Source organism: Topomyia yanbarensis, chromosome 2 (assembly GCF_030247195.1).
Source record: "Topomyia yanbarensis strain Yona2022 chromosome 2, ASM3024719v1, whole genome shotgun sequence".
Taxonomy (NCBI): Eukaryota; Metazoa; Arthropoda; class Insecta; order Diptera; family Culicidae; genus Topomyia; species Topomyia yanbarensis.
Genome location: NC_080671.1, coordinates 56660659 through 56686814, shown reverse-complemented (window position 1 = coordinate 56686814; position 26156 = coordinate 56660659). Strand labels below are relative to the sequence as shown.

The window sequence follows — 26156 nt, the reverse complement described above, 5'->3', positions numbered from 1 at the left end:
ATACGCCAGGATGTCTCTAACAGGAACATGGATTGGTCTTCCTCGGACTTGTAAAGAATCTACTAATTGTGATCTGGCTTCACGATATTCAGTGCAGGACCAAACAACATGCTCAATGTCATGGTAACCTTCTCCACAAGCACAATGATTACCCTCAGCGAGCCCATACGACGGAGATGCGCATCTAAAGTATAATGATTGGACATGAGCCTTGACATCACACGGATGAAGTCCCGACTTACATCCAATCCTTTGAACCATGCCTTCGTTGATACTTTAGGGATAATTGAGTGTAGCCATCGTCCCATATCTCCATTGTCCCAAGATGTTTGCCAACTAGCAAGTGTCCTCTGTCGAGAAGCGCTATAAAATTCATTGTAAGCGATGGGTCTTTCATATATTTCACCATCTAGTGCACCAATCTTGGCTAAATTATCAGCTTTCTCATTGCCCGCAATAGAGCAATGGGCGGGGAGCCACACCAGGGTAAATTTATAACATTTTCTTGTTAGGTTACTCAGAGATTCTCGTATCTTCCCCAAAAAGAATGGATCGTGATTATCAATCCTCTTTGAGCGTAGAGCTGCAATTGTGCTGAGACTATCAGTGAGGATAAAGTAATGGTTCGGGGGTAAAGTATTAATTATTTGCAAACTATAGTGAACTGCTACAAGTTCCGCTATATAAACAGAGGCGGGTTCTGCAAGTTTGAGAGAAATTGAAAAATTATTGTTGAAAATACCGAAACCAGTGGCCTCACTGATTCGTGACCCATCAGTGTAAAACATTTTAAGGCAGTCTATGTGTTGATATTTACTTGTGAATATTTTAGGGATCTCCCGCGAGCGTAGATGATCCGGAATTCCACGAATCTCTGCTTGCATGGACGTGTCGAAGAATAAAGTGGATTCAGGAGTATCTAGTATATTGACGTTTGTGAGAACATACCTAGCAGGCGTTATTTCTTGTGACATGTGATTGAAATACACTGTCATGAATCTGGTTTGGGGTTGAAGCTCGACAAGTCTTTCAAAATTTTCAATTACCAGTGGGTTCATAACCTCACATCGAATAAGTAAACGAGAGGAGAGATCCCAGAATCGGTCTTTTAAAGGAAGAACTCCCGCTAGTACTTCAAGACTCATCGTATGGGTCGACTGCATGCAACCTAGGGCAATTCGTAAACAACGATACTGTATCCGTTCCAGTTTAATAATGTGAGTGTTCGCAGCTGAACGGAAACAGATGCAGCCATATTCCATTACTGAAAGTATTGTCGTTTGATACAATCTTATCATGTCACTTGGATGAGAACCCCACCATGATCCAGTTATTGTTCGCAGAAAATTTATCCTTTGTTGGCATTTCGTTATTAGATACCTAATGTGGCCTCCCCATGTGCCTTTAGAATCGAACCAAATTCCAAGGTATTTAAAAGTCAGGACTTGGGCTATCGTTCTACCAACCAACTGAAGCTGAAGCTGAGCCGGATCACGCTTCCTTGAGAAAACGACCAACTCTGTTTTCTCCGTAGAGAAATCGATGCCCAGTTTTAAAGCCCAAATTGATAAATTATCCAAGCTATCTTGCAATGGTTGTTGTAAATTTATAGCTTTTGGTCCTGTGGCAGAAACCACCCCATCATTTGCAAGTTGTCTTAGAGTGCATGGGCTGACAATACAATTATCAATGTCATTCACGTAAAAATTATAGAGAAGGGGGCTTAGACAAGAGCCTTGTGGGAGGCCCATGTAACTTATTCTGAGTGTCGCCAAATCGCCATATGAAAAATGCATGTGCTTTTCTGACAATAAATTGTATAAATAATTATTTAATATCGGTAAAAGACCACATTGATGTAGCTTCTCCGAGAGAACATCAATGGAGACTGAGTTGAATGCTCCTTTTATGTCTAAGAACACAGACGCCATTTGTTCTTTTTTTTGCGTAAGCGAGTTGGATTTCTGACGAAAGTAGCGCCAGACAATCATTCGTTCTCTTTCCCCTCCGAAAACCAAACTGGGTATCTGATAGCAAGCCGTTCGCCTCAACCCAATTGTCGAGACGTCGTAGGATAATTTTTTCCAACAATTTCCTGATGCAGGATGGCATTGCAATCGGTCGATACGAGTTATGATCGGAGGCTGGTTTTCCCGGTTTTGGAATGGCGATAATTCTCACTTGTCTCCAGTCGTGCGGGACAATGTTCTGCTCAAGAAGCTTATTGAATAAATTCAACAAGCGTCTTTTTGCTAGGTCAGGCAGATTCTTCACCAAGTTGAATTTAATTCTGTCTAGTCCCGGAGCATTATTGTTGCATGAGAGGAGTGCAATTGAAAATTCCATCATTGTCAAAGGCGAATCTATGAAATCGTTACTTGTGGGAACATCGCGAGTGATTTTCTGCGCAGGAGCAGAATCTGGACAAATTTTCTTGGCAAAATTAAATATCCAACGATTCGAAAAATCTTCGCTTTCATTAGTCACGTTTCGATTCCTCATTCTTCTGGCTGTGTTCCAAAGAGTACTCATTGATGTTTCTCTTGACAAGCCATTAACGAAGTGTCTCCAATAACTAGACTTTTTGGCACGACGTATACTGTCAAATTTGTTTTGCAAAATGAAATAATTTTCAAAGTTCTCACGGATATCCCCTTTCTGTTTCATAATTTCTTTGTAGGCAACTTGTTTAGCTTCATATGCATCAGAGCACTCTTTGTCCCACCAAGGATTAGGGGGCCGTCTATTTATTGTCATTCCAGGATTGCATTTCGTTTGGGCTTGTTCTGCTGCTTCAATAATTAAACCCGCTAAGAATTCATATTCTTCGGTAGGGGGTAGCTCTTCTGTCGAAGCAAGAGAAGTGGAAATTAACGTTTCGTATGTTTTCCAATCAATATTTCGTGTTAAGTCATAAGGAACATTGATTGAATTCGTAAGGCCTAATTCACTGTTAATTGAAACAACGATTGGCAAATGATCGCTACCGTGAGGATCAGGTACAACCTTCCTCGTGCAATCTAACCGAAGTGATGTCGAGCACAGAGATAGATCTAATGCACTTGGACGTGCAGGAGGTCTGGGAATGCGTGTTGTTTCGCCAGTATTTAAAACTGTCATATTAAATTCGTCACAAACATTGTATATCAAAGAGGATCGATTATCATTGTAGAGGGATCCCCACAATACTCCGTGCGAGTTGAAGTCTCCCAGTATCAGACGCGGAGCAGCCATGGATTCCACTACCTCAAAAATTTGACGTTGTCCAATTTGAACTTTGGGAGGTATATATATAGAAGCGATAGACATGTCTTTGCCTTTAATGTTCGTTTGGACAGCAACAGCCTCAATGCCCGCAAACAAGGGGATGTTAATTCTATAGAAAGAATAGCACTTTTTAATTCCTAGAAGCACTCCTCCATACGAGGTGTCTCGGTCTAGGCGAATAATGTTGAAATCATTTAAGCTGAAATTAATGTTTGAGGTAAGCCATGTTTCACATAGAGCAAAAGCATCGCATTTTAAATTATGCAGTAAAATTTTTAAGGAATCAATTTTTGGTATGATACTTCTGCAATTCCACTGTAAAACAGTGATGGAGTCTTTCACCTTAGTAGTTGAATTAACCATTGAAAGATATAATTGCTGCAAGGATGGGCCATTGAGCAATCAGCTGCTCTAAAAATGTTCTAATTGTTGGGAGGAAAGCTGAAAGTATACTCTTTAGTGGTTCAGAAATATTGAATGCTTTAAAAATCCAATCAACAATTTCAGAAAATTTCAATAATCCTACCCCCGGCTGAGGCTCAGAGGAAGTCGAAATTTTATTATTTCCAGTAATGGTGTTCTGTTTGGATTGTACGTTCCCAAAACCGGGCGGAATTGATTTCGGTTTTGAATCGGATTTTTTTGGTTTTGGGCGCAGTTTATCTATTGGTGGAGAAATTTTAAGGCCCTTTCTTGGCAGCTTGGGAAAAGAAGACTGTTTTCTTTTTCTGGAATTTCCGGGTAAAACAAATGATGTACCTTCGCACGCTCCGTCAGAGTCAGACTGTTCCGAAAATAGAGATGTGTAAGTGTTTTCTAAGAAGATGGGTTTAGAGGTAGCATTTTTCAACATTTCTGCATAGGAGCGCTTAGACCTCTCCTTCAAGGATCGTTTAATTTTATCCTCGCGCAATTTATAAATGGGGCATGCAGGGAGCTCATGCGAGTTTTCTCCGCACATTAAACATTTTTCTGAATTTTCATTGCATGTATCCTCTTGATGAGAACCCCCACATTTGCCACACCGTGCCTTATTGGAACAGTAAGTGGCTGTGTGGCCAAGCTGTTTGCAATTAAGGCAATTCATTACACGAGGGATAAAAAGGCGAACAGGGAGACGAATCTTATCGATAATGACATAGTTGGGCAGCGCAGACCCAGCGAAAGTCACTCGAAACGAGTCAGACAGTCGATTAACTTTTTTATCTCCTTCGTGTGATACTGAATGCAATTGCTTGCATTCAAGTATTTTTACGTCTTCAAGTATGGTGTCTTTGAAACGACCAACCCCATGCTTAACTAAGTCATCAACAGTCAAACTCGATTCTGTGATGACCCCATCAATTTCAATTTCCTTTGAAGGAATATACGCTCTATATTCACGCGTAAAAAGCTCGCAAGAAGCAATTGCATTGGCTTGTTTGAGACTACCAACGACAATGCGTATTTTATCTTTATTAACTTTGACGATCTCTTTTACATCCGAGAATCGCGAAGTCAAATCTTTCGAAATTTGAATGATATTTAGCGCCTTTGCTTTACGCCTAATAAATACAATCCATGGTCCCGTTGACGACTCTGGGTAAATTTTAATTCTAGTCGGGTTTACATTTTCAGCAGAAGGCTTAGGGGGAGGGTCTGTTACTCTTTCTCCCATCTCTTCATCCATTTTACCTAGTAAGAAAAACTATCACAAAAAGAAATGAAAAATATACCTGTTATCTGCTATCTATTAGGTGACGAAGACACCGGTAGAACACACCTCATGTGTTACGTTGTAAACTCGGTGCCCGTTGTTTGACAATGTGACACTTGCTGTCCTTCTTCGTCGCGTTGCTTCTTCAGTAGAGAAATAGTCCTACCTGCAACACTTCAAAACTCTCTCCGATTAAGCTGCTCGTCGGTATCACCACCACAAGCGCGCTCTCTCCGTTTCCACCACCTCGGTAGACAAATGTGGCTACCTGTGACTTGCTGCGAAAATCCCACTGTCGATGCGGCACTTTTCGGTGCCACTTGTTTTCCTTATTCGTCGTACCACTTCTGCGGTAGACAAATAGAGCAAATGGGTCTACCTGTGACGCTTCCCTCTCGTCGATTAGAATTGCCCGACGACACCAATACACTATATTTTTTTTCTGTGTGTACAGGCACGATCACTGTCGATTTTTGCCACCGCGGTAGGCAAATTCGTCTACCCGCGGTTTGCTGTCAAAACACCACTTGTCGAGGATGCCGTTGACCACGCCTCCGACGTATCAACTGTCGACTCACACTTAACAAACTGGTCTCTCTCTCCCACAATAACGCATACAGCGTCTCGCACTCCGTCACTCTCTCGAGAACAAAACCTTCCACCTGGAGGCACAACCGTCTCGGTCGGTTGCAAAAACTGTTGTTTTTTTTTGGAATGTCGTTTTTCGCCGGAATAAAGAAAAAAGGAATAATACAATCGTTCACATACCGTTTGGTTCAATTAAACATAAGCAATACTCCCGACTGTCGATAGTCCGGAGCTGAAATTGCTTTTTTACAAACCGAGTATTTCCAAATTAATTCAACAAACGATAAATCTATTAAAAATTCTCGACAGCCGGTTGCCCAGAGCAATTAACGCATGATAACACTTCTGAGAGTTGCATACATCTTATCACTTATCAAGGTGAATTCGGATTTTTGCAATTCTTTACTCCATCCCACTAACAAAAACTTCTTCCCGTGGCGGATACAGAAGTATACACGTTCTCCACAAAAACGATTGTTACACTAACATTCCTTTCCTTACCCGATGACTGTAAGAATGTAGCCGGCGCCGTTATTGGCATTTCAGAGTATAGAACTCTCGAAACGTGCACATTAAGAAAGAATAGCTACACCCAGGCCCCATTCGTTGATTCTCTGTGAAACATGTGATTCAATCTTCTGTAATTTCGTTAATTTCCATTACTTTTTTGGATTTGATAACTTAACACACGATCCGCTACAATAACTGGTATGTTATCTTCAGTTTATTATGATAAATGCAAAAATGTGTCTATTTCACACTAAAATTTTAAAAACTTTTTTAAGCAAATTTTGTTCAAAAATGTGATATTTTTACAAGAGTGAAAATAAACTAAAAATCTGTGGACAAAGTCTAAACGAAATACATGTTTATAGGATAACACTCAGCATCATGCATCGGATTTTTGAATCCAAAATTTCCTGAAAATTAAAACTCTTTTATTGAATTACCGGACAAAAAATGAGAAGTAAAGTCCACATGGGCATCGTGGGTAGGGTTGGTAGGGGCACAGAGATTGTCCACGCTTGTCACGGTGTCTTTTTTTAACAACTTTATGCAAAAAAAATCAGCATCTCTGAAACTTCAGGATATGAAAGAATGGGCTTTCCCTTTCATTTGAAACCAAAATCAAAATAATCCGTCGCGGGGTCTAGAGCAACTTTTTTTTTGAAGTATTTTTTCGTGAAAACATAGATTTTACAATGGAACTAGTTCATATTTCTGCCCCTAGATGGTGCTTTAGACATTCGAACAACACTAAAAGTGAGAATCTGATAGATTATTTAATTGTCTACAACTTTGTTACTAACTAAAAACCGATTTGAAAGCATCCCGAAAAGTAGTTTAATATTTTTACGAATTCTAAGTTAGTTTCACAGAAGACCTAGTGGTTTGTTAATTCACAGGCACTTTTTTTATTTGCCAAATAATTGTGTTTAGTTCAATAGTGAATTCAGCGGAATTTGAGAGCTTGGAAAGTCATCTTTTAGCTGAAAATTATAAATCCCTGATACAGGGCACCATTCATATTTTTGGGATGAGAAGTTTTAGATAAGTGTTGACCAAACTAGTATGATATTAATATTCTTTTTCATGATGGTAAGTGATTCCTCCCGCAGAAACAGCCTTTTCAATTATGTATGCCTTCTTTTTCATTTTTTCGATTGTTCTCAGGGATGACTGATAACTATTCTTACATGAATCTCCTACTCTGTTAGCATCTTCGTATAAAATTGACTTGTCCTAAACTTCAACCTTTTATTTGAACAAACAATGAAACTTTTAACGCACCATTGCAATATTTCGCGAATTTCATTGCAATGTTTGGTTAAAAACGCTGATTATCCGTTTTCAAAATTAACTCAATATGACAAACAGTGAACAAAAAACTTTGAGTTTTTGGATCAAGATAATTTTTTTTTGGATATATTCGAGGAGTTCTATGTATTTAAGGTTATTGTTGTACTCAAATCATATTTTGTTTTCAAAAGTAATACATATCGCATTATCTAGGATCAATTTAGTAACGATATCTCGCATAATTGATAGGAAATGGCCGTAAAATCCAACTGCCACAATATGTTTTGCGGAGAAAATTTGAATAAATCATTTCACACTAACCACTAATTTGGACAGTTACTACTGTGGTTTGCGTTAAATTAGAAAAGATGTGTCCCAACATTTCGTCTTGAACGGAATTATAATAGCTGACTTAAGCGATCATAACCTAAATTATACGACGTTTGGTCCTTTCTAAAACACCCGTTTAACAAAACATAAATGTAAGTAAACCCTTGTAACCAAGCAACCAAAAGTTCGTATAAGGGAGCTGCATAAGCTTCTCGTTTTAAGTAATTTTTCAGTACGTTTTATGGTCTAATAGCGGCTTAAGCAGCTTTCAAATTCCATTAAAGCTAAAGCAGCTTGAAAGTTCGCTAAGAACTTTACGTGAACTTTAAAGTGTGCTTTTTAAGTATTATCCGAACTTCTGGTTGGTTGGGTACCTTCGATTAATGGTAGTCCCTTCGAACCTATCGGGAAAGATTACAAACCAAAAGCACAAATAGTTTTCTGACTCTGTCAAACATCCTAATTTTCAGAAGTTCAATTAGAATTGTCAACGTAATGAATCCCGTCTAATATTTTCATGCCACTAATCCCAATTATTTTCTTTTTGGTAATATAATAAGTGCGAGAAATCATATTTCCAAACCACTAGGCCTCGTGTGAAACTATCTTAGATATAACTTTGTTAAAATCTTAAACAACTTTTCCGGATGATTTCAGATCAATTTTTAGTGGTCAACAAACTTGTAGACAATTAAATTTTCTATCAAAATCTCTCTTTTAGTGTTGTTCGAATGTATAAAGCACCATCTAGGGACAGAAATATGAATTATCTCCAGTAGTAAAACCTATATTGTTACGAAAAAAACTTCAAAAAAAAAAGTTGCTCTGGACCCCCCGACGGATGATTTTGATCTTAGTTTCAAATGAAAGATGAAAGCCCATTCTTTCATATTGCGAAGTTTCAGAGATGCTGAATTTTTTTTGCATAAAATTGTTCTAATAAATACACCGTGTTGTTCAAGGAGGGGCAGAATGAGGTCAAAAACCAAGGTATTTTTTGTCCACGTGGTATATGAACGGCCTCTTGTCTTGACCATCCAGATGCGAAATGACAATAGGTAACTAGTCTATCGTGAGCTAGGTGGTTTATAGGGTATTGTGATCGATTCACTAAAGGAAACAACAAATGATACGCGTTAAAACTGTTTCAATCGTCGTTCTATTCGAATCAAATGACTTAACAATGCAAATGATATCGCACCGATGCTTGCTCTGCGCCATCAGTAGGGTTCATAGTTAGCTACCAGTCGTCAGACAATTTCCAAATTTGTTTTGAATAATCTGCGACGCGTCCTGAATATCGTTGGAAACAGCTACTAGACAGTTGTCGACACGGCCGACGATGATACTTTCGTCCGTAGTCACTATTGATGAAATCAAGGTATATTTTGCCGTTACTCGCAACGAGAACGATTCAAAATCAGCGAAGTACTGGAAATGAGGGGTTCAAAAATTAATATTTGCTCAAGCATCGACAAGGTTACTTTCGTAACTATCAAAAGATTTTTTTAAGGAATCATGCCGAAAGTAAAGTATACTCACCGATACGCTGCAATTTCCTTTTGGAACTGTACATAGGTTTAGCTTAACAGCGCTTGCCCCAGCTGCGTAAACTAGACCAGTGAATTGTAAGTTGACCGCCTGTTGTATCGCACTGAAACCGGACGACTCCTGCTGGAGACAGGGTGCAAGTCGCCCCATGGAAACCCCCATCTGCTGATACATAGCTCCATACTTGGTCTCGCACTGGGTAGCATATTTACTATCACTGGTCGATGTCATGCCGGTAATATTTTTGATGCCAAGAACAAGGGCGGTCACAATGTTCGATGTTTCTGTGCTCAACGTGGTGTAAACTGTGTCCAAAACAGTTTGAGTGCTAGTAATTACCTCTTCCATTGCGGTTGTGTTTGAATCGAGGTTGGCCGCTAAAAAGGTAGTTAAGTTGGAAATATCTCCTCCATTGTAAAGGGCCGGTTTAGCCAAAATGGTGGCATATGAATTATTGATGGAAATGAGGCTAGTTTTGGAAAGCCGAATAACAGTAGTTTCCAAATCTGTGGCCGATTTATTGAAAGACTTTGAGACTGGAACCAACATCTTCAAAGCATTGTTCATCGATGTGTTAGCGGAAGCTTCAAGCGTGATTGCGGCTTGTTTATCCTTACCAATGGCAGTGATTATCGTCCCGATCGTCGTTAAATTACCTACAACGTACTTCATCGGCTTCGTGATGGTACTGATAACGGTAGCCGTTATAACCTTAGAGATATTGTTTGACGTATATGGGTACTCAGCTGAAGCTACATCGGTGAGTATTGTAGTGATGTCACTGAAAACGCTGGTGAAGCTATTTACTGTATCTGAGATGGCTGTCAAATTCCCCGTCAATCCACTGTACCAAGCAGCTCTGGTTAGAGTTTCCAGTGAAGCTGCATCCGATATCGCCGTCCCAAGGCCTGTTGCCGCAGCTGTTATGAGATCGTTCACTGCGGTCATCACCGCATCGGCACCTCCCGTTTTATTCGAAGCCGCACTCAGGACTCCCGCAAAAAGATCTCCCAGCGGTGTCACAAGATCAGTCACCACCAACCTCAGTGCTGTCACGGAGCCGCTTGTGTCTAAAGTTGCGTTCACCGTAAAACTTGCATTTGCCGATGTAATAATTTTGATGCCATTTCCAATGGCACTTTTCACTGATGAGGCTAAATTCGGAACAGTGATTCCCAAACCAAAGTCTCCACTGACAAAACTAACAGCCACTAGGGCACATCCTAGCAGTAGCCACTTATTCATTACACCGGTCGATGATCGCCAAAAATCAACTGCTTGCGAAAATCTTTCACCAGGGCATTTATACTATACCGGATTTTATTGGAAGAAGTAGAAGAATTGATACGGTTTATTGGGCCCACAAACTTTCTTTCAACTCCCACAAAGCGTAGGATTCTGTGGAGAAAGAAATTAGCAGAATTCCAAATGTTTCTACCTTTCAGACGACCCATGAAAAAATTTCCATATTTCGGAAATTTAAACCGACCTAACAGACGAATGTGCTACGTTCTAGAATAGTAATCGGTTTATTGTGCTACGAGTTATGCACTGATCTGTTCACGCCTTGATTGTGTGTTTCGAATCTCGTACTCCTATTTAGGAAACGGAAAGGTTAGTCTCTGAACTAGCGAGGGAAATAATGCGCTTAGTTGCCCATAGCCATTAACAAGCGGCGTCTGCCTTTAACCGTTTAACGTCCTGGCGTATCGACTTTCGTTTCTCCATAAGAAACGAACATACGTGTATTTATATGTAGATCCGATTCCGAAATTATCTCAAATACGATAAAAATCGACGAGCAGTGTTTATTATATGGGTTACATATGCCGTTGCATGATATAACAAATACAGAGGGTTTGTTGAGCGAGTTTTTGACGCAAAAATAATCAAAATTATTATATCATTTTCTACTTATTTTAACAAGCAAAAAACTGGTAAAAAAGATATACGAAACTTAATCTATAGTTATTGAAATATAGTCAAATATAATTCTTAAAACAGCGACATCACAGTGTAAAAAAATATAAACCAAAACAAAAGCAACCGGCATGAATGGGTTATTATAACATAAATTAGCAAGACGATGCTAGATATTAATGAGCTAACGGGGAAAAGCACACGTTTCTGCTCCAAAAACAGAATTTGATAAGACTGGTTTAGCCGTAGTGACGTCAATACTAATCAATGGGCAACAAATCTTAAACCGGGTACTGATGGAAACAGGACTGTTGCTGTCTAGCAAGTTTGTCGAAGCCGTTTGGTGTGGGTCTCTTTGTTCCTGATTTTTTTTATTATTCGCTGAATTGCATTTTTTAGAATTGAATCAATGCCTAGCCTTGCGAAAATAAAACATAAAAATATTAAATGCGTACAATAAATCTGCGGTTCATTCCAAACCAGATTGCCCTGAAACTCGCAACACTTCCTGAACAAAAAAACCTTTAGACTCAGCATATTTCAATATCATGATTTTGATCATAGATGGCCTTTTTTATTTCGATAAATATAGACGATCAGCACACAGCGGGTTTGGAAAAGTTGGATATCAGGTACTCCCCGAAGAACGTCTTAAACCCTACTTTCGACTTTTTCGATCTTCTCAGTAAATTTTTCAACAGGACAACGCGTCGATACATTCCAGCAAGTCTACTAAGAATTGATTAGCCGAGGCGAAAATTGCGATATTTGTATGACTTCCCCTGTCTCTGGATCTTAACCTGATAGAAAATGTTTGGGATATGATTATTATGTATACTTATTCGTGATGTTTATGAGCATTCTAAATAATATTCGTCAGTTGCAGAGCTCAATGAAGCAACCAAATGACTTGGGTATTCCAGCTGTCCAGCTGGAATATGTAAAATATCAGTCAATTTAAACGTTTGAAATAGCTTGCCCAAAGTATTTATGATGGTATTTAAATGCACTGTAAAACTTATTCCGGAGACGTACAATACCAGTTACAGATTGTAAAGTACTCTATTGAGCCGAGACTGTCCGAAAGAATAAAGCAATGATCGGTAGGCAAAGTATCATTAATCCTCAAGGTATACTGAATAGCAGCAAATTCTGCGACGTTAACTGAAGCAGGACCACTAAGTTTGAATGAGGCGAAGAGGTTTTGATTGAATACACTGAAACCTCCATTTACGAACTCTTTTTGCCTTTCTCAATATAAAGGTATTGCAATTGCTCTGAAAACCGACTTTTTAACGGAGGCCCGGAGGGCCGAGTGACATATACCATTTGATTCAGCTCGTCGAGTTCGGCAAATGTCTGTGTGTGTATGTATGTGTGTGTATGTGCGTCTGTGTGTGTACGCGAACACAATCTCACTCACTTTTATCAGAGATGGCTGAACCGATTTTCACAAACTTAGTCCCAAATGAAAGGTGCAACATTCCCATAGGCTGCTATTGAATTTCTAATGGATCCGACTTCCGGTTCCGGAATTACAAGGTGATGAGTACGATCACGTAGAAAACGTCGATTTTAATAAATATTAAATTCAAAGTCTTTTTGGTCACATTGGCCACCATCATCGGTTCCGGAAGCCCCGGCGGAAGTATCCAAATTCAGAATAACAGTCACATCGGTTTCTCGGAGATGGCTAAACTGAAGCAACCAAACTTAGTCTCAAATGAAAGATGTTGCGTCCCTGTAAATGGCTATTAAATTTTATCCCGAACCGACTTCCGGTTCCGGAGTTACGGGTTGTGGCGTACGATCACATAGCAAATTGTGATTCAAACCGATACTCCGCTTAAAGCAAAAGCGCTTTTAATCCACCTAACAGTGTGATGAGACATTTCTTATAACTCTTATCACTCTCTTCGGATATTATATTGTTTGAGAACATTTAGAACTTGATGCTTCGCGATGCTTTTGATAACACATACTACATGGGATAGTGGCAGGACTCAGAGAATCGCTCAAATCAGCATAGGACAACATCAGTGCTAGAAATCTCAAACCAAATCAATGGGAAAGCGAAAAAATGGCCCATAAAATAAAATATCTAAATTGTGGTGGGAAAACTGAATTTATATATTTTACTGAGCCAAAAAATCGATTTTTTTTTTGTATCGATTTCAAGTTTATACTTTACTCAAATTTCCAACACGACTGAGAACTAAGAAAATTTAATGAAATCGCAGCTCCTGTTATCACGTTATCTCTGAAGTGCATGCGTGCATAGTTCCAAATTTTATTTCGACATCGACTTTTTCTAAAGGTAGTATCCTTGATTTGAATTATTATCGCCAATCCTAATGCCAAAGAACAAATAAAAACCTCTCGAAAACGAACCGTTTGGGAAAATTATCATCATTACTGGAATTTTCATTTTCACGAATCTTTTCGATAACCTTCCGTCACTTGCGTTAACGCACTGGGTGCACAGTGCTCTGAAAATCTAGCGAAATCGTCTTAGGGCACCAGCGGGTCTAATTCAGAGCTATCTGCGCGGCGAGTTAAATCTGTAAAGAATACTAAAAATTAATTTCTATTCCATAATTTTCAGTTCAGCAATTCGAGAGATCACCGCAAGCCATGAAAAATAGACTACGTTGTGAAGCGATGGTCACTATTTATTAAAAAATCACGGTTAAATAAAAAATTAAACTATTAAAAAATTTCAAATAGTTTATAATGTTCACAAACTTGTTAGGAAAAATTGTTTAATAAGCTTTCGTAATATTGTGTAGGAAAAAAGCTGAAAATTTCAGTATTTTCTCTATCTGCAACATATAAACCCTTAAGTATACCAATTAATTGGTATACGAATTGGAATAGGTTCGCCAAATTTTAGAAGAAGTCTGTAAAATAACCCCTTGAAAGCTACCTAGAAATTGTTGTAGTTCGATGCAATAAAAAATCCCCAAAAATGAAATGTACCTATTAATGTGAAACACAGTGAATAATACATACAATAAAGACCCATTTTTATCAATCTCATGGTGTATTTTAGGCTGACAAAATGGGGACATTGGCTAAATCGGGCAATTTTTTTCTTTATAATAAACTGAAGCTGCTAAAATATTCTTCCCGTCCATTGATGTAGTCTGAGAACTATTTCTGATTATGATGAACTTTTTATTTTTGCATATTTCCATCTTCATGATAAGGAAAACATGCGCAAGAAAGGATTTACTCGAATTCAGTCTTGTTCGTCTGCTAGAGCCCATCAAACATATGTTCATATTTGGCTGATAAAATCGAGGTTTCAATGTATTATAATAGATATTCAGCATTCGAAGAAGTTTCTTGTGAACGAGTGTAGAACGACTTTGTTTCTACTTACTTGAAGTCAGCGGCGTAGCCAGAAATTCGGTTTGGTGGGGGTTTGGTGAAAATCGATCTTACTGTCCAAACGGCATAATTCCGAAACCGTAATTTTTGAAGTTTTAAAATTATGCAGAAATAATTTTTCAGAAAATAGTAACAGAGTTCGTGTCTTTGGCGAATTTGTTGAGACTTTATTGTAGTCATGAAGATTAACCTGAGAAAATTCACCATAAATACTTCTTGGACGATATACCGTCAAAATTATTTTTATCAAATGATACGCTGTTTAACGTTTGTAAAACTCATCGAAGATACTAAACCTCCGAAATTGGTGGTTTCAAAATGATGTTATCTTGACCTTAAATTACTGATTTTGAACATTTGACCTATACATATAATTGGTCATACAACAAAAATCAAATTCTCATCAAAATCGATCAGGACCTGCTAGAGTCGAATGGAAATCGTCATTTTTCACAAATTTCTCCCTACATTCGGAAAGTGTTATCCTCGTTATTACTCATATTACGTTTTCGTCTCAACTCGGCGCATTCCCAAAATTAAAACCTGTTTTAATCCACCTAGTGGTGCAATTGTGCTTGTCTCATTTGTCCAGACTACGATTCCATGGCTGGTTATGTTCAGTACAATGGTGGAAATGAATATTACATGTTAAATACGATTTACACATACATACAACGGATCGACAGCCACGATCTTGAGATACTATGTGATACTGAAACATCGCTTGAAACCAGCGGCAGATCATGGAGCTTTCTCCGGGAGGTCCAGGTGCTGCCGAAAATTTTCAACTTGTTAAGAAATTTTAAACTAGTTTTAATTTTAAAGTAGCAACCTCTCCCTCCGGGCCGGTATGATTGACGATTTTTAGAGTGATTGCATAACCTTTCTATATGAGAAGGGCAAAATGTACCAAAGTCCAAAGAAGTCAATTTTTGTCAAAAATCTCAATGTTTCATGCATTTTAAAGTCATTTGGCATCAAAAATACAAATTTTATTTTGAAAATTTTTCATTTCAGTTTATATGGGAATTTGCTGTGTGATTGCACTCTTCAACTCGTAACTCCGGAACCGGAAGTCCAATCAATAAAAAAATCAATTGCAGCCGATGGGAAGGTTGTACCTTTAATTTGAGACTAACTTTGTGCAAATCGGTCCAGCCATCTCTGATTAACAGAGGTCACATTTTTTCCACATACACACATACACTGACATTTTCCGATCTCGACGAACTCAGTCGATTGGCACATGACACTCGGCTCTCCGGGTCAGGATTAGATTGACGAATTTTAGAGTGAATGAGAAAGGCAAAAACATTTTTAGCAAATGTTGAAAGTTATGCATTTTTGAGGTGAGCAGTTCTATGTTTCATAGACATTAAATCAATTTTAACTTCGCTTCCTATTAAATAAAGACCATTATTACAGTACATCTCTACAAAAACGAGCTCAATTTGAAAATAAATCTGAGGATTATGATTGATTACAGAACTCTGGAATTTTCTATTGGAATGCTTTCAGGCAGGAATTTGATATTGATGCTATTAGACAACTGGGAAATCAAGACCAATAGATCAGTTACATATCAGGACCCCATTCCGACAATTTATCAAAAGCCCTCATGATGTTTACAACAACAGGTTATCAATCTACGGATCAGATAATTGTTATTGCAATTTTGAATTAAATCATTCTGCATCAATAAATTTTCAACTTCAATCCAATTTTTTTTTTGGGTGTGGGGGGGGGGGGGGTTGTATGGTGTTAAACCCCAAAACCTTCTCTTGGCTACGCCGTTGCTTGGAGTTATTTATTTCGCTTTTCATTTTCCGATATGTTTCAGATCGATCCGATGGTTATAAGTTAGAAAAATTGTAGTCAGAAGGTTCGCACAAATGAACATTTTTGTACTGATAAGTTATCAAATTCCTTCCAGACAACTTGGAAGTGTTCGGTGATTATTTCTAGCGGTTGTAGATAGTAAAATGAAATACAAAATTCTTTTTACCGAAATAATGTTAAGTCAATGGATTATTACTATATTGAACAATAAATAGGCGACAAAGAGTAATCAACAAACAACAAGCCATAACATTTAAAGTATTCAAAATAGATATTTAAAGTGTTTAGTAAAGTTATTCGCAAAAGTAAGAGCTACAAATTTGCTGAAGGCATCAGCGAAACAAATTTGCGCCTCAGTCTAGTAAGTCGTCGAGTACCGGATTGGCGGATGGTATTCTTCGGACCCGCGGGGAATCCTTCAAAAGTCATCGGACTTCGAGTCGCTCTCGCTTCAGTTTCCTTCTATGCAGGCGTAGTGGTAAGGGCGACGGCGGTTACATAGTGGCACTCTGGAGCTGATCGGTTCCACAAGGCAGGAGGAAACTCTAAAAACGAGAAATAAAAGAGAGGGGCTAAAATCGTTGAACACTTGAACAAAATGCATGAAACGTCGAGATTTTATGTTACCACGAATTTTTTTTTTAAATCGACTTTTTGGGACTTTGCCGATTTCGCACCTTTTTTTCAATTCAATATTACCGTGACTGTTTTTCTTTTGCAAAATTTTAGAACTCGACAAATGATTTCTTTTCTTGTATATAGTTGTCAAGTCATGTGTAATAAAATTGTAATGTATACATTTGAAAGCTATTTATAAATATAAGCAACTAAAAAATTCTCATGTTCATGATTGAGAAAGGCACAATTGCACCGCTAGGTGGATTAATACAGGTTTTTTATCCACCTAACAGTGTGATGAGACATTTATCATAACTCTTATCACTCTCTGCGGATATTATATCTTTTGAGAACATTTAGAACTAGATGTTTCGCGATGTTTTTGATAACACATACACATAACACATCAGTGCTAGAAATCTCAAAGGCTAAACCAAATGAGTAGAAAAGGCCCACCAATTAGACGGACCAACGAATTATTACTAGTGCTCTGTTAATTTCTTCAATCAATGCATTGTGTAGGGAGAACTGCATGCGTGCATAGTTCAAACTTTACTTCGATATCGACTTTTTCTGAAAGTAACTTCCCAGTAGTATGATTTGAATTATTATTGATAATCATAATGCCAAAGAACACACGAAATCTTTAAAATCTCGCCAGTGAAAATATAATCATTACTGGAACATTTTTTCGCAAAACTTCAATAAACTTCCGTTACCCGCGCTAGTGCACTGAGTGCATGCTGTTCTCATTCAGAGCCATTTTGCGCGATTTTTGGTGGGTTACATCTGCGAATAATACTAAAAACTAATTTCTATTCTATAATTTTCAGTTCAGCAATTCGAGAGACCGTACTTATCGCAAGCCATAAAAAATAAACTGCATTGTGGAACAACGGTGATAACTCGGTATCGTGAAAATAATACAATTAAAAATGTTCAAATATGCCGTTACAGCAGCATTATCAAATACTTTATAATTTTCACAACCTTTTTGTAATATTGTATTGGGAAAATGCTGAAAATTCCTGTATTTTCTCAATCCGAAACATATAAACCCTTTAGTATACCAAATAATTTAGGATACCCTTTTAACATAAACTATCGCACGATGGGAATAAGCTCGTCTTCTTTTGAAAGAAGAAGTTAATAGAATAATAGTAGTTTTTAACCAAACATTTGCTGTAGCTCGATACAATTGAAAAAAAATATCCTCAAAAAATGGGTTGTACCGATTAATGTGGGACACAGTGAATAGTAAGTACAGCAAAGACCTGTTTTTATCAGCCCCATGGTGAATTTTAGGCTGACGAAATGGGTACATTTACTTATACGGGACATATTTCTTTCTTTCTTTGGAATAAACCGAAGTTGATAAAATATTCTTTAGTCCCTTGATGTAGTCTCATAACTATATCTGAATTTTTAATATAAATTTCCCTTAAAGAGGTTCTTTCAGCATGAAATTTAAAAATGCTTGAAATTTTTATGTGCGGGGTTGGGAAATGCATATTTGCATCTTTAAGATAAGGAAAATATGCTCAAGAGAGAATTTACTTGAAGTCAGCCTCGTTCGTCTACTAGAACCCGCCAAGCATATTTTCATATGACGCTGACAATTGGCAGTATTCGAAGAAGTTTCTTGTGTACGTGTATAGACTTTGTTATTACTTACTTGGACTCAGCGGCATAGTCAGAAATTCGGTTTCGGGAGGGTTTGGTGAAAATCGAACTTACTGTCCAAATGGCATTAACCCTCATCTTTGAAGTTTTAAAATTATGGAGAAGAGATTTATCATAAACAGTGAAATCATAATAATTTATTTTAAAGGAAAATACAAATTGCCTAAAATATTTTGATATCCTGAACACATGGAGCCATAATGTCTTCAACAAAGTGGTTTGAAATATCACTCCTAAAAATGTTGCTGAAGACATTAAGTCTAGAGTTAAATTTGTTTGAAGAGTAAATTCTCCATAAATACTTCTTGGAGGATGTAACGCCAAGATTATTTTATCAGATGATGTACTGTTTAACATTTGTAAAATTCATCGAAGATACCAAACCTGCGAAATTGGCGGTTTCAAAATGATGTGATCTTGACCTTAAATTACTGTTTTCGAACACTTATTTTACCTATTCATATAATTGGTTAAACAACAGTCGAACGGAAAACGCCATTTTTCAAAAATTCCCCTACTTTAGGAAAGTGTTATTCTCGTTATTAATTCTACAACGTTTTCGTCTCAACTCAGCGCATTCCCAAAATCAGAACGTTTTCAGCAAAAGTTGAAAGTTATGCAATTTTTCGGTGAGCAGTTCTAAGTTTTATAGACACTCCAATTTCGCTTCCTATTAAAAAGACCCTAATCCATATTACAGTACATCCCTTCAAAAGTGAGCTCAATATGATAGGAAATCTGAAGATTATGATTGTTTTCAGCACTCTGGAATGAGTTTCTATTATAATGTTTTCATGCAGGTATTTGATATTGATATGATTACACAACTGTGAGATCAAGATAAATAGATCAGTTGTAGATCGGAGTCCCATTTCCACAATTTTTCAAAAGTCATCATGATGTTTTAAACAACAGGTTATCAATGTCCTGATCAGATAGTTAGAAACATTATTAAATGCTATATTTTACCCTAAGGAGGAAAATTGGGTAAACACCAAAATTTCTCACTAGGGCGATTTTTTTTTGGTAAAACCAGTCTTTGCACTTGAAGGGCACAAATCCTTATTTATTACATGGGTGCGTTTCGGCTTCGCCTCATCAGAAACCGACACTAACTTTTTGTCGGAATAGATTAGCGCCGGCTTGACGCAAATCCCTTAAAACTAAAACGCAAATTATTAAATCCGTCAGCATCAATAATTTTTTAACTTCAATCCTATTATTTTTTGGAAGGGCGGGGGGGGGGTTGGTATAAAACCCCAAAGCCTCCTCTTGGCTACACCATTGCTTGGAGTTATTTACATTGCTTTTCATTTTCCGAGATATGTTTCAGATCGATCCGATGTTTATAAGTTAGACAATTTGCAGTCAGAAGATTCGCGCAAATGAACATTTTAGCCACGATAAGTGATCAAGTTCCATCTAGATAACTTGGAATTGTTCTGCGGTTATTTCTAGCGATTGTAGATAGAAAAAGGAAATATGAAATTCGTTTTATCGAAATAATATTTGGCTAATTTAAAGGTTTACTACTAAGTTGAACAAGTCGTCAAAGGGTAATCCACAATTAACGAGCTATAACTTTTAAAGCATTCAAAATAGATATTTGATGTCTTCAGTAAAGTTATTCGCAAAAGTAAGAGCTACAAATTTGCTGAAGACATCATTTCAATACAATCACTTCCAAGAAAATTTATGAAAATATCTTACTCGTAGGTGGATTAATCAGCAAAAAATAATACCAAAAGAAAGGCCATATTGCATCCATTAACCCATTCATGCCCATGTTGTTTGTGGACAACAACGTTTTTAAACAGCTATAACTTTTGATTGAGCCGAGATTTGCTCACAAAAACAAGTAAGGCTCATTAATGTGATTATTGCCTTTAATTTGAGTATTAACAGTTACAAGGATCAGCTCTAGAACTGAAGTTATTGTAATTAGTCTAATTATATTCCGATGGAGCAGTGCTGTCAGGGACAGTTTAAGTTGACGACGGAAAATGATTTTTTCATATATCTTCGTTATGGTGCAATATTATTGAAAACTGATAAAACTTATCAATTTAGACTGTCGCTGGCTACGTTTTCCACGTAATTAGACTATTGTAATTATTCTAGGAGAATTGTATTGAGAATTAGAAGGTAAAAATTGGCCAGCTTCTAGCACTGCCATGGAAGCACCTATCTTTATGAAAATAGGCTTTTCGTGTTTCTTGACCCAACCGTTTTCAAGGAAAATTAGTTTTGAAACCCTACATGCACTAGAAAAAAGTTGGGCATGAAAGGGTTAAATACTCCGAATATAATATTAGCCGTTTTGGCGTTAAAAGTAGATTGCCTGTTTTTGGTCTTATTTGTGGTTATGGGAAATGATAAAAATCTTTCGTCCATATTTAGATTTTGTGGGGTACATTTGTACCCCAGAGCTATTTGCAATCCCCATAATTCCGTTACGGTTTATTTTAACTGCAAGCAAACATTATCATAAATCAAATTGATTATTAAACTTCAATTGAAGCAGGTGCAATCTACTTGTTTCATTTGGCCAACCTAACAGTGCCCGCTTAAAGTTTGTCTGGGTTACAAATGTACCCCACAAAGTGTTTTGTCATGTGTAAATAATTCGGAAAATTTATTATATCATTTTTTATAAGCAAAATATCTATACAAAGAAAGCGAGAAACTTGCATGAAATTTTATAGGCTTCAACATAGCTGAACAATAGAATCTGTTATTTGATATTATAAAGGTACTATAGCAAAGTAACTAGAAAAGGCGGTTGGATCGTAATCGTCCTTTTGGTTTAGAGTATAACAGAGGCACATTCGTGAATATGATTTGTATATAATATGTACTACGCACCAGTCAATTCCTCATCTTCTGTAGCCCAGGCGCTGGAACGTACAATGCACTTCTCTCTTCGACGCCTTCCTGTTTTAATTTCTTTACTGCATATTGCTGTATATGTACTGTTTGTATTGGCGTTTGGTGTTCAAACAAGCATCGGAATAAATACACTTTTTTATTGTTTTTTGAATTATTTACTATTTGTTCAAAAGGCAATTTAATTATCTTTACAACACCGTATAGATAGTCAAAATCGGTTAGAAACTTCTGAAGTTATAGCAATATTTAGGAAAAAATGGGATTTTGACGTGTTTTAAAGACTTGTTCTATAAAAAATGAAATATTGCATAATAAAATTTACAAAACTAGAATATTTTTGAAAAGGCTGCTTGCTTGGATTATTTTTGAATAAAACTATCCAATTTTATTATAAATTCAATAAAAACTAGGCATACTAGAGCGGTTTTAGTTCTGGGGTACGAATGTACCCCACAAAACCGTTTACATATAAACAAGTCATGAAACCGTTGTAGGGTTAATGATAAATATCTCTTGATAATAGTCCGATTTCAACAATCTACAGCTCATTCGAAAGATATTCGTATAGGCTGTCAAAATATATGTATATATATATAAAGTATTTATCTGTGTCGTCAATTTTGGCAGATAATTTAAAAAACTGCAAGGCACAATTTTTTCACTTTCAATCATTCATATTTTGGAAACTAAAAATCAGAATCAAAAACAAATTAATAGCGGGTGATAGGGCTTTCATTTAAAATTAGTTTGGATAAGATCGGTTCAGCCATTGCTGAGAAACACGAATGAGAGTTTGTCCGTTTCATACACACAGACACACACAGACATTGTCCTAAATCGTCGAGCTGAGATGATTGGTATATAAGGCTCGGCCCTTCGGGCCTCGGAAAAAATCTTGAAAGTTTGAACGAATTCTATACATTTCTTTTAGAAGAAATGAAAAAAATTAGAATTGCGCCTGAGCTCAAATTCAAAGGAAAGCAATCTAATCCAATTGAAGTCACCTCAGGAGTTCCACAAGGGTCTCATTTAGGCCCTCTATTGTTTTTTTATATGTGAACGATATTTCCTTTATTCTCAAAAAACTGAAAGCATTAATCTATGCAGATGACATGAAACTTTACTTGGAGACAAAAATGCCGAGGATATTAATACATTCCAAAATAGTTTTTCACACGTGACACCACGTGCCTCCTACAGCTAAACGTGAAACAATGTAATTCAATCACCTTTAGTCGAAAACGACAAACACCGAATAAATAATAAATAATAAATAATAAATAATAAATAATAAATAATAAATAATAAATAATAAATAATAAATAATAAATAATAAATAATAAATAATAAATAATAAATAATAAATAATAAATAATAAATAATAAATAATAAATAATAAATAATAAATAATAAATAATAAATAATAAATAATAAATAATAAATAAAGAATCCTTTCCGAAGACATCGAAGTGCTATAACCAATAGTTCCGTCTCAAATATCAATGCCCGGTTTTGTTTTTGATTCCGTCTCAATGTGCGACAGTTTCGATCAGTTAACGTCGTCTATTCAAAAACATTATTTTATTGCTAGGGTGTCTACTAGGGTGAATGGCTCAGTAATAAATAAGATGTCAATTATACTGTTCCTTTTTGAGATTAATACGGGGCAATTCAGACTGATTTGTTTTTGCGATGGAATTATGTTTACCTATGAAATCTTTATTGGCGAAACTCATTAAATAGCAAAAACATAATAAATTGTGTTAATGAAACTTAATCTAGTTTATCACAGCTGTCGAATGACGCATCATGTGTTTTCTTTGCTATGGTTTGTGCAATCGTGTGCGCAGACGCAAGCCGCTTAAGGCTCAAGTTACCGTTTTTAAGCATGTGTTAGAATTGAACGCAAGGTAGTATGCGTAGGAAAAATTATATTCAGCTTTGTCACCGGATTATCCATTTAAACCTTTTCAAAACTCTAAAAGAAGAATATCAGTCGATTCATGAGATCATCACGATTCAATTCATGCAAAATATCTGCTGGAAAAATCATTGGCTTAGCTAAACGGTGCTTTTGAAAAAGTGGCTGTGGTTTTTTTATTGCGCAGTTGTGTTGCTTACCCCAGCACGGTGTGGTAGTGTGACAAAAAATCACAGCCACTTTTTCAAAAGCACTGTTTAGCTAAGCCAATGGTTTTTTCAGCAGGTATTTTGCATGAATTGATTCGTGATGATCTAATGAATCGACTGATATTCTTCTTTTAGAGCTTTGAAAAGGTTTTGTATGGATAATCCGGTGGCAAAGCTGAACACATTTTTTCCAACACATACTATCAAGCGTTCAATTCTCATAGACACTCACCGAAAGTTATTTGAACCTTAAGGATGATTGATTGAAATTGGCGATCTTAATAGCCCCGTACGCTCATTTCTCACAAAAGTGGTGCTTCTGTGTTTTCATCCAAACATTCCATAAAATAGGAACCTAAAGCTTTCCAAAACACATACCTGTTATTTTTTAACTTTTATTTGCGGAAACAGAAGAATGAAATTCATCTGTCAAAATTACACTGGCGCATCCACTAATATGTACGACGGTCAGAAAGTCTTACGATGTTCTGAGAAATCGAGGGGGCTGCATTACCTCCACGGTCTTAATAGCAAATAAATAAGTAAATAAATAAAAAATAACCAAGAAAAACTTTCTTTTTATTTGAAGCCAAAAGGGTTAACTTATGATCTAAACAGCCGTACCTTTCTCTCCTATTTACATCCGTAATTATTAAGGTCCAACCAGCATACATCTGTTGAATTTTTTCGTCATCAGCAGTGCATTTTCGATAATGTCCGCCCCGGTACCATAGAGGCAATTGATAATCCGCCCGGTGACCACATGCTCATCGTTACTAACCACTCCAGCGATGACGGAAATCTTGTTCTGTATCACCTGCGAGTGGTCTGGCAGGGCTGCAAAATACTACGAATTGCTCGTTAAACTTCCGAAGCATAACTCTAACAAAGATCAAAATACTTACAGCCCTTGCACAGGCTCCGGTATTCCTCTGGCAAACCTTGGACATTTGATTCGCTATTGAACTGGCTGCTGATCTTACCAAATCCATCTGGTATTGAACGAAAGTAACCGTCGGCTGCAGAGCATTCGAGTCCTGCTGAATGCAACGGGAAAGTCTCGTGATCACTACAGGATTTTGTTGCAGCTTCTGCATGAATCGCTGGGCACACTGGTTAGCGTGTTGACTAATATTGATGGCACTTTGGTTCGCTATGAATCTGGCGACTCTAGTTAAAGTTTTCGTAGCGGCCGCTATCCTGTCCTGTAATACCGGGTTGATCTGCTCCATGGTATAATTGGTGCTGAGACTGACGAACTGTAGGAAACTGGCGTTGGCAGCTACTAAATCGGAGAGGAACATGGTTAGGTTACTAATATCACCGCCATTGTAAGAACTCGCGCGCGACACAATCGCCGCATAAGTTTGATTGATGTTTTTAAACGTATTAACTTGCTGCGCCATGATGCGATGGTAAGCATCTATCACTGTGCGATTGAAGCCGCTTGCTGAGTTCTGAATATTGCGAAGACCATTGCTAATGGTTTCGTTCATTTGAGTTAGGTATTTGATGACTTGAGTTCTCTCGGATGCGATAACTGTTATGACGGACGCCACGTGCGTCAAGTAATTCTGAATGGCTTCTAGTGGCATGGTGATATCCGCAATCACCGTACTGTTGATGAAAATGGTAATGTTTTTGCTGGTTACAGGATATTCCTCATTAGCTGCTTGGTAAACCTGCAGGTGCAAGTAGTCCAAACCATCCGTTAAGTTAGTTAAGATGGTAGACAATTCTGTCAAATTTCCACTGAGCGTTTGATAAAGATATTCTTTCGTAGTTTTCTGGAGATCACTTGCTGCGTTCGATGCAGCATCGAGTGCTGGTCTTGTTTCCGCCACCAACGAGAATATATTTACGAATAACTCGTCACTGTTGACATTCTCGGCAGTTGCTGCAGCTAAAATACTTCCGAGTAACCTATTCAATGGAGTTGTCACGTTATTCGAAACTGCTATGAGCGCTCTTATAGTCCCACTATTGTCGTCATCAGCTGCAATCTTGATAGATGCATTCGCTTTAACCACCAAATTGATTCCATTTCCAATTGAACTGGTAATACTTTTTGTGAAACTTGACACAGTTACATTTAGACCGAATCCACATTGCACTCCACTGATGACACCAAAAACTATAAATGCAACAGGTAGTAGTCGTCTCATGGCTCGAATTGCCCACATTCAACAAGAAACGATTCCAACCGTAACACGAACCGACTAAGACTAGGAGGCACCGGGTCACTTGCCTTTATACGATCGGGTCTGAAGGAAGTAGAATTCTAGTGTAAATAGCAATCCCGAAAATTTAAAAAGTGCAATTCATCCCTAATCCACTTTCGTTGTGAGTTCATTAAATAATAATCACAGTCCTTCATGATTTGAGAAAGCACGTACAGCATTTTTGCTGAGCTGTTCTATTGATGCTCTGTGTCATGTCCGAGTTTTAAAGA

At 37.3% G+C, this 26156-nt stretch overlaps 2 protein-coding genes across 9 annotated transcripts in view; one reads left to right on the top strand and one right to left on the bottom strand.

Moving 5' to 3' along the window:
* LOC131685610 (serine-rich adhesin for platelets) overlaps positions 1-26156 on the top strand; it is a 331716-nt gene that overhangs the window by 174889 nt on the left and 130671 nt on the right. The gene's annotated exons all lie outside the window — the stretch shown is intronic.
* Positions 24357-25869, bottom strand: LOC131685614 (uncharacterized). The gene is made up of 2 exons (XM_058969477.1): positions 24610-25869; positions 24357-24551 (listed from the first exon to the last, which is right to left on the bottom strand). Exons 1-2 carry the CDS (start codon positions 25867-25869, stop codon positions 24357-24359), a joined length of 1455 nt encoding a protein of 484 aa, XP_058825460.1.